The 9,786-nt window shown below is 39.5% G+C and overlaps 3 protein-coding genes across 6 annotated transcripts in view; 1 reads left to right on the top strand and 2 right to left on the bottom strand.

Moving 5' to 3' along the window:
• The first annotated feature begins 65 nt into the window (after nucleotides 1–65).
• On the top strand, nucleotides 66–6,212 carry LOC146467291 (mediator of RNA polymerase II transcription subunit 6-like). Its single transcript, XM_085126222.1, has 7 exons — nucleotides 66–280; nucleotides 1,631–1,722; nucleotides 2,028–2,110; nucleotides 2,803–2,842; nucleotides 3,775–3,852; nucleotides 4,946–5,098; nucleotides 5,607–6,212. Exons 1-7 carry the CDS (start codon nucleotides 102–104, stop codon nucleotides 5,834–5,836), a joined length of 855 nt encoding a protein of 284 aa, XP_084982348.1. The 5' UTR covers nucleotides 66–101; the 3' UTR covers nucleotides 5,837–6,212.
• A 181-nt stretch (nucleotides 6,213–6,393) lies between these two features.
• The window catches only part of LOC146467288 (uncharacterized), a 20,864-nt gene continuing 17,471 nt past the window's right edge, over nucleotides 6,394–9,786 (bottom strand). For 3 of the 4 annotated variants that reach the window (XM_085126212.1, XM_085126213.1, XM_085126214.1), the window contains one exon: nucleotides 7,148–8,269. The gene's annotated coding sequence lies outside the window, so the exon portion shown is untranslated. Of the gene's footprint in view, nucleotides 8,270–9,786 lie in introns of all 4 variants that reach the window. The other variant, XM_085126215.1, reaches the window with a different exon arrangement.
• Nucleotides 7,242–9,786, bottom strand: part of LOC146467290 (uncharacterized) — a 3,418-nt gene continuing 873 nt past the window's right edge. The window contains exon 1 of the mRNA XM_085126211.1: nucleotides 7,242–9,786. This exon is cut by the window's right edge and continues 873 nt beyond it. Within this exon, the coding sequence (XP_084982337.1) occupies nucleotides 9,218–9,786 (569 nt within the window). The 3' untranslated portion in view covers nucleotides 7,242–9,217.

The raw sequence follows: 9,786 nt of genomic DNA, 5'->3' as shown, positions 1-9,786 counted from the left end.
CCAGCAGATTTTAGTCTCAGTGGTCTTTAAAGGAGAAAATGCGCTAAGTTGTTTTCTCGTACTCACGCCCCCACTCGGTTGTATGAAGTGAGAATGACAAGATGGCGGCCGAGCCATCGGAAAGTCAGTTAGGACTCTCGTGGCATGACAGCGCGTGGATTCCGGTTCTTAATCCTGGAAACGTTCTGGAGTATTTTTCACAAAGAACTAATCCGTTCTATGATCGCACTTGTAACAATGAAGTAGTGAAGATGCAGCGGCTAGATCCCTCTACCCTACAGTGAGTGTTGTGGTTGAAGTTGAAGTCTTCATTTAAGAAATAGAAAACACTTCTGGTGTTTGTTGCGATCTTCAGATATTAGCCAGTACAGGCTGACGACAACGTTAAAATGTCTTGCGGCACAATCCGTAAGAGGTTGTTTCTGTTTGTTTTAAAGAAACACAGAGAATTTGTTAGAAATTTGTACACACCAGCTGCAGGGGTAGTCAATCGATAGACTGATAATCGATAAAAGTCGATATCAACATTTCTATAATGTAACATTTCTGTAATGTATGCCTTTTAAATAACTTTATGCTCTATCTAACTCGTTCTTTAATCCATAAACCTAAACAAGCGTGCTATGTTCTTAATTCGCCTACGTAGGCGAGTTAACCAGTAGTTGGCATAGGCGAGTTTGCACGTAGGCGAGTTGACCGGTATTCATTGTATCGATTGTCGATAGCAATCGATGAAGATCAATGAAGTTGTAAGTTTGATTGCTATCAAAATATCGCAGAGAGAAATCGACAGCGGTTGATTCATTGATTGGTATGAATTACTATTGATTGTTATCAGAAATCATTTTTGCCCTTTTAAAAATTATTGACACAATTTGTATGCTTTTATTGAGTCATTCAATCTTCTTAGCATGCAAGAGCAAATACAATATTATTAAGCAAACGGTAGAAACGAAAGCAACCTACAGAAGCATTGTGGTTTTTTTAACTTGTGAATCACGTATGTGCACTGAACAAGACATCATAATGTACGGAAATGTCACTCACTTGGTCATTCCATTGGTCACTCGTTAGGATGTAAACTTTCAGCAATTTAATATGGCCTGCCCTCACAGTTCGCAGCTCACAGCTCCTCCTTCAATTATAAAAATACACATTTTGTGGAGTTTGAAAATAAAAGGAATAGCCTAAACAATACTCAACCAATGTATAGTCTTCACACGTTTTTATTTTGGTGAGAAAAGCGTTGTATTGAATAGCCTGCAAGTAAGCTCTCTATTAGAGTCAGCCGCAAGAGAATTATAGTGACATGACCACAAGAGGTGTGGTGGTGGGGGGGGGGGGGGGGGAGGATTTGGGCACACCTGCCCCAATCCTCTTGTAGCTGACCTACAGGTGTAAGAGAGAGCTTGCTGTTGGCCACGTTGAAAGGCTCAAGCAGAGCAAGATTGCCATCCAAGTTAGCAGGGATTTTGTGCAAAATGATTCTCGAGATGAACTGGAGAGGTGTTTTATTGCAGGTTTCAATTGTAAAATAAATTTGAATTTGCCACTGATAATAAGTGTAAATTTTGAAAGATAATGAAAAGTGAGTTTTGATATTTTTGTGCAAATCTTTCTTCTCTTCAAGGACCATGACAGGAATTGAGTATGAAGTCCTTCATGTTCAGGATCCAATCCTTTATGTCATCAGAAAGCAGCACAGGATTTCCCCAACTCAAGGTCAGATACAATCTTTTGTAAGACCTTTTGAGTCTCTATCCCCTGATATCAAAGAACAAAAATTAATTCTTGTATCTTGTCCCTATACTTTTCTTATATTATAAAAGTACTGGGGCAAAGGTATTGAAGTATCAAGAAAATTCACCTTGGGTGATCATAATCCTTAATTCTCATGACCTGAGGAGTAGAATAAGCATCATTGATAAAAATAAATTATAAGAACAAATTTAATGCTGATCACTGTTAAGGCTAAGGGTTAACTGTGTCGTTGTTACAAAATCATGTGGTACTTCTCTTGCTTTCAGTTACACCAATTGCAGATTACTACATGCTTGCTGGAGTGGTTTACCAAGCCCCTGATCTTTGCTCTGTCATCAATTCAAGACTGGTTAGTAAGGTTCCTTTCATCTACTGGTAATCTGAGTCCAACATTTGTGATCAAGTATTTGATTTTCCTGTTTGAACACTTATTGAGTAACCTATTGAAAAAGAAAAGACACATTGCTGCTAAACTATCCAAAACATTCCCTGAGACATTTCTGTTGGGCACGGGGACAAAGAAAACTTGTGGGTGTCTGTCAGAAGTGTCAGTGGTTGCATGAGAAAGACAAGTTCTTGTTAGGGTAAGTAAGGTAAATTTCATTTAGTTCATCTCTGGGCCAATTGAAGAGTTTTAAGGGCAAGAGGGGTAAAAATTATCTGCATTTTTGGGCTTTCCTGAAACCATTGAAACCTGTTGCAAACCAGCTTTCATCTAGCATACAGACTGGTTTTATATGTAGCTGGTCTAGGAATCAATGGGGGTATTTGTTTTTTAATTTGAACTGTCCGTAGAGATCATAGGCATCATTGTTGTCCTCACTAGCAGGTCAGTTGATTCATGCTACTGAGGACTTGAACAGTATTTGCTCAGTTTTGCATGCATTGTATATGTACCGTTTCTCTCCATGGATCCATTGGTAAAATACTGTCTTTTAGTAAATGACATGATCATTTATTTAGTCCCTTCTTTGTCGTTACAGATATTTTGTTGCTTGCTCAAACCCTTAACAAACTGTTTCAAAATATTTCTTTCCTTAGCTTTCTTCCTTGCATCACATACAAGCTGCTTTTGATGAAGGTACTTATCTTTTAATGGAAAAGTTACTTTTAATAAAACTCTGAAAGTATGTGTATCTTATTCTTTGGTGGTTGCTGATGACCTCAAAAGTTGTAAGGTTGAAACCGCCTTCCAGAAAAATAACTTTGTTTCAATCTTTTATTAGTTTTAGAATTAAATGGTAGGAACATTGATGAGAACCTTCAATTTTCAGGAGTCTATTCATGTTACAATTTCTGTCAACTAGTTAGTATGTCCTTATTGGAAAATAATATATTTTGCCTAGTTGCATAATATATTTTAATACTAATATGTAAGCTAGGAAAAGTTAAAGCAGATTTAATTTGTGCAGTTGCTCAGAACAATTTGGTTGTCATCAGATTGTGTGCTGTTAGGCTGTATATTTGTTGTTCTGTGGTGCTACAGTACTTGGAATTAACCATGGCTATTCACTTGTAATGGTGATTTTGCATTTTCTTTGTTATAAAGTCATCGCTTATTTCAGACATGGGTTAACTAAGAACATCTAAGAGCTGTCTGTTGTTGAAGTTGTATTTTAACTGGAATGTAACTCAGATACATGTACATACTCTGTTTGACACATGTAGCAAATTTATTTATACATCCAAGTACTGCACTTCATACAGTCATGCCATAAATGTACAGATATAGGTGAGATATATGTGTGATGTGTAAGATACAACTTCATGCTTGTTGCATGTTTGTTGATATTTGTCCCATGAACCTAGTTTAATGACCTTAGCTCCCACGAGTCTCCTGTAGCTCAGTGGTAGAGCATCCGAACTAGTAATCGGAAGGTCATAGGTTTGACTCCTGTTAGGAGCACTCGGAATTTCTTTTTCTGAGTATGCCTGTGTTATTGCTGAATAATACATCATGCTCCTAACTTGTTGCATGTTTGAATATCTTATTGTGTTGTTTCATGTGTACAGCATCTTCCTACTCCAGATACCATCCATCAAAAGGCTATTGGTGGCAGTTTAAAGACAAACAACAGAAGCATTTAAATGGTGAGGGGATACCATAAAGTTCAGATGTAAGGCCAGGGTCTTTTTGGGGAGAGTCAGTTTTGTGGCTGGAGTGGAGGGCTTCTGCATTTCAAAATTGGCTGGATGAATGTAAATATATGAAACATACATTTTTAACTGCGGATGAAAGATCAAATAGAAGAAACATCCTCGCAGTTGCTACACAACTTAAGCAGTTGCGACTACACAACTTAAGCAGTTGCGAAAAGAAAGCCTGAAAAAAAATGCAGGCTTAAATGTGATGCTGTTCATATAATTTATTTACATTCATTTATTCATCCTTCACAGGTATATTACGAACTCACAATATGACCAGCTCCCAGTTGGCTTCAGTTGATAGCCCAGTTGGTAGAGCACTGCACCGGCATCGCAGAGGTCATTGGTTCGAATCCCCGTTCAAGCCTGAATTTTTTTCAGGCTTTCTTTTCACAACTGCTGAAGTTGCTTACTAACTGCGAGGATCTTTCTCCTATTTGAAAATTGGCTGGATTTGACAAAAAAATAAAATAAAGTAAAATAGCTTGTCAAATGCTATCAAAGTAACAGCTTTAAAACAGCTACCCATCACAGTCTTTTTCGAAAATATAACGCGAGTAGTGGCTTGCTTGCCCCACAAATAGCTACAGCTAGTTGAGACGGAGACAGTAGTTCCTTCATGTATCTCCTTCTCCCTTTCAGAAGCACCTCATCATGGGCACGAGTTGAAAGAATGGAAAAACCCTGAAATTTATACCTGGTTATCGTTGCATATGTTGTACAAATGTTTACTTTATCGTGAAAAGGATCATTGGTCATTGTGCTTTCAGGGGTGTTGCTGATTGGGTATAACCTGTGACAATACAGAACTTTTATAGTTTTCTTTTGTGTTTTTTGCTCTTGTTAACCACTGCCCCCCAAATCTAAAAACAGGCCATTGTCAATGCAGGCTACTGATCCCAGAGAATTTGAAACTAAGTCTGTTCACATAAAGCTGCACACTGTTTCAAAGGTTTTAATGTGGATCAAAAACTACTAATAGTTATGTATCAAAGGATTAACGAAAACTCATGTCGTTCTCTCCCTACTGGTAATTTAGGTGCTAAGAGCAACAAAGGTGAAAAGGGAAAATCTCTGAAGGATCCCAACTCAGAACCAAGCTCTCTGTTTCAAAGAGAAGGTGTACACATGCTACTTGGTGAACTGTCAAGGAAGTTCCTGCCCCAGTTCCTTCAACAGGGCCAGGAGCCAGGTAATTTGTAGGGCTCGCTGGTCAAAGGGTATTAGTGTTTATTTCGTCTTAGAATCCAAATTCCTTGAAATTCAAGGTGAGTCTGATTTGGCATACAGACTTGTTATCAGGCAAAGTGTAAGTCGTTAAGGTTTGAAATGATACATCAAAACTTTTTCATGGTATGGTATGGTATGGTATGGTATGGTATGGTATGATATGGTATGGTATGGTATGGTATGGTATGGTATGGTATGGTATGGTATAGCTCCAAATTTTGTCATGGTATGGTATGGTATAACGTATTCATAGCAAAACTGGATGGAGTTATATAACCTTTACAATTTAACCTCATCTTCAAGAAAAACAAAGGGCGTTTCTTGATGTTGCAGAAACAAGTGTATGATCTCAAGAAAACGTGTGGTGATTTTCTGGAACAAGTGAAATGCTATAACAGAGAAGGGTCTGTATTGTAGGGGCGGGGGCAAGCTAAAGCTACTATGATTCTGCCTTCTCTATTACCTACCAGGTCAGACCAAGAAAAATGGCGATAAGACTACAAATGAAGACACCGAGTCCAAAGAAGGACAGACTGCAGAATCTACAACAACAGAGCAAATCCCAAACGGTACCACCGCGTCTGGAGGCCTGGGTACAAATGTGTCACGTGGTGCACCTAACTCGCTCCAGTCCACCAAGAGATCGGCGAGTGGAGATCCAGTCTCGAAACAACCGCCTGGCAAAAAGAAGAAACTGTAATTGTTGATTGACACAACTAGCAGCGAGCACGAAAAAAGAGACGGTTAAAGAACTGACTGGTGTTAATACCACAGTTGCTTACTGGTTGTACCGTGTACAGCTGGGTGTAAAAGAGGACGTTTTGCGCTGAGTCTGTGATAGTCGTTCTTACACTGTAGGGCAGTGGCATCGCAGTAGCGTACCGACGTGCAACAAGGAAATATCTGTCGAAACACCTTTGTAATAATCTTCTTGGACGATAATTTTGAGATAGGTTGCAGCCTTCACCCCCTGCTATACAGTTCGCCCCGGAAACTTTGTCCCTCTAAATATTAATAAAGGACAGTGATAACTCTCAAAGTTTCAGACACTCCAACCCAATTTAAACCGTAGGTAAATTCCGGTGTCAGGCGCGTAGGAGGGGGGGTTCGAGGGGTTCGAACGAACCCCCTTTGAAAATAAATAATGGCGGAAGGAAAACTTTTAAATAAAGTTCCCGTGGTCGAAATAAATCAACCCAAGAAAAATAGAGATATAAACCCGAAAAAAACCCCAGGTCAATGTTCAGCAGCTTACTGATTTGGTGGATCTCTATCAAGATGACCTACCCTCTCCACAACTCTTTTCCTACGAATTCCAGAGGTCGAAAATTTTAGTTCAGGACGGACGAATTGTTGCTGATTCGTGTGCTTCGTCACAAAAAGCATGTGATCCCGACGACTTCCCCAACCTGTACATGCTCCTGAAAATTGCTGCCACCCTTCCAGCCACCACTTGTGAATGTGAACGTTCCATAAGCACAATGAGGAGGTTGAACAACTACATGAGGTGTACTATGGGAGAGAGTAGGCTGTCCGCCCTGGCTCTAATGCATATCAAATATGATATGCCTGTCAATCTTGACGAGATAGTCAATTTTTTCGAAGGCCTACAACCGAGAATGATGCAGTTTACCAGCCTGGTGCATGACTATCAGCAGAACGAATAGCTATCAGAACTTGACAGGGCGCGGAATGTACATTGAACTTTCTTGTTTAAGTTGAAACAATTATGCCGTCGAAATGACGTATATAGCTTAAAAAGCTGCTGTAAAACAAAATTGTGATTTGCCTAAAATGGGTCTCAAAATGCAGGAAATGAGGTTTCTGGGAACCTAGATTTTCAAAACTTTCCGGGGTAGCATGACCCCGGACCCCCCAGTAAGAGCGCCTCCGGCGCTCAGCAAAATTTGGGGCTCAACGAACACCCCTATTAAAACCTTAGCTACGCGCCTGGGTGTATACTCCTCTGTAATATTATGTAATAAAGGCAATAAAAAGAAAAAGCCACTCGTGTTATTAACCTCCCTCATGGAGAACTCGTCAACAGACTGCTATCTTAGTATCATGCAAACCGAATTTCAGCCGTCTAACAACATGAACGTCTATGATTTGTACTGTAACTTCAATGAACGAATAACATACATAACAAACGTTACAGAAGTCCTCTAACGTTACAAAACACCTTAACGTTACAGAAGTGCCCAAATGTTACAAGAGCTCCCTTCCGTTACAAAAGTTCCATAAGATTGCACAAAGTGTAATAACGTTACACAACTCGACCAAACGTTACGGAAGTACCCTAACTTTACACAAGTGTCCAAAGGTTACACAATTCCCCCAACGTTTCACAAGTTTCGTCATTTCAGTTTCATTATACAAATGCTGTAACGTTACACAAGTGCCGTAACGTTGCATAAGATCCCTCTGAACGTTACACAAGATTCCTAATGTTACTGATGTCCCCTAAAGTCGTACAAGTGTACTAATGTAACGTTATACAAGTGCACTGACGCTAAACAAGCGCCCTAACTGTACACAAGTGTCCTGACGGTACATAAGTGTTCTAAAGTTACAGAAGTGTCCTGACGTTACACAAGTTGCCCTTACTATCACACCAGTAAAGTACCTTAACTGTACAAAAGTGCCCTAACCTTACATAAATGTTATAACGTTACACAAGTTGCCTTTACTGTCACATCAGTAACGTTACTCAGGTACCCTAGCGTTACACAAGTGTCCTAACCTTACAAAAGTGTTCTAACGTTACGTAAGTGTCCTAACCTTGCATAAGTGTTCTAACTTTACATAAGTGTCCTGACGCTACACAAGTTCCCTAACGTTACACAAGTGCCCTAACGTTACACAAGTGCCCTAACGTTACACAAGTACCCTAACGTTACACAAGTGCCCTCACGTTACACAAGTACCCTAACGTTACACAAGTGCCCTAACGTTACACAAGTACCCTAACGTTACACAAGTGTCCTAACGTTACACAAGTGTCCTAACGTTACACAAGTGCCCTAACGTTACACAAGTGCCCTAACGTTACACAAGTTGCCTTTACTGTCACATCAGTAACGTTTCACAAGTACCCTAGCGTTACACAAGTGCCCTCATGTTACCCAACCGCCTTAACGTTACATAAGTGTCCTAACGTTACACAACTGAGTTAACGTTACAGTTAGTCTAGTGCCCTAACCTTAAGGTACAAAATTACCCTAACGTTACATTAGTTCCTTAACATTAATTACTGCAAGAAAATGTTCCAAATAATTCCCTTTACTTAACAACTGTCGCGTATTGTCTCTTATCGAAGTTTGCTTACATTTGTTGTTCCGCTATAGCGCCAGTTCACACTTCTCTCCCAGAAAAAAAAATGGACAAGACTAAATGATTAGACTAAAAACAAAACTCTACGTTTGGTCATTGAATTCTTGTGAATGGATTTGTTTGGATCTCGTAACACTAATAACAGACACTAGACAACTCACAAGGAAATCCTCAAGCAATGTCATTTCTGCACTGTGTGTTCATAAAATATTTTGAAAGGAACTGGGCCAGTTTGCAATGAGCACGTCACTGGACACGTGTTTGTAAGCGGGCAGGTTTTTGAAATTAATGCACCTCTGCCGTTCCAGTCGAGTCAATTCTTTTTCATCTTTATTTACTATATTCATGAAATATAAGCTTTATTGTCATCTTGATCTGTAAAAACCTCATTCGATTGACTTTCAGCTGAACACAATTTTTTCGAAAGACCATGTTTGTTTTGAATTTGAAAGGACATCATGTAACAATACCTGAAAAGTAGCCCCAGTTCCTAGGTAACTTACAACATATAACACCAATAGGACAAAATAAAATAAACGGTAACATAAATAGTTCTGTGCGATAATTGTTACATGAAGTAATCTCTGGACCTCTACTTTAGGAGAAACACAATATAACTCACTTTTGGAGTTTATAAAATTGAGCTTATTCCTACCTCCCCATTAATGCAAAAGGTGAGTACCCCACCGATGGGTGTACAGTTTATATTATTGTGAGAAATTTCAAAAAGTATAAAGCCCTTGTAGTTTTACACATAGATTTCATGTTGGTAATTAACTTCTGTCGGTCGACCATCGTTGTTCCTGATGACAATTATGGCCTTAAACGTGTCATACAGTTGCTCAAACTGCAGCTTAAAACCTTCACTTTTGTGGTATGGTTGCATAGTTTCATAAAAGGACAAGAGATCATCCATGAAGCGCTCACAAATACCTCTGACAATTTCTTCATCCGGTCGAATTCTTGTTACACTTTCATGTACGTCCCTTAGTGTGTCTATGTTTCGGTTCCTTTTTGTACCGAGTGCTTCCGCCCCCTGGTCCTTTAAAATAATGTAAATGTAGTCACGAATCTCGTGTAGAACTTTCACGAGTACCAATTCGTCGCAGTCATTCCGGGCGATCTTGTCAATAAATTCAAGGTCTGGTGCCCGTTCCCGCAGTTTATTTGCAAAGTCTTTCGTATACCTTTGCTTTTCCAGGTCCTTGTGTAGTTGGTACAAGAAATGTATTGTCGCCAACGATTGTTGGTTGTTTTGGATGAGTGCCGAGACATCAAACGTGAATTTAAATTTGCTACACGCGCCGTATCCCCTCT

Source organism: Pavona decussata, unplaced genomic scaffold (genome assembly GCF_977016875.1).
Source record: "Pavona decussata unplaced genomic scaffold, jaPavDecu1.1 SCAFFOLD_137, whole genome shotgun sequence".
Classification (NCBI taxonomy): domain Eukaryota; kingdom Metazoa; phylum Cnidaria; class Anthozoa; order Scleractinia; family Agariciidae; genus Pavona; species Pavona decussata.
The sequence above is the reverse complement of the archived record's forward strand: the minus strand, read 5'-3'. Positions and strand labels throughout refer to the sequence as shown.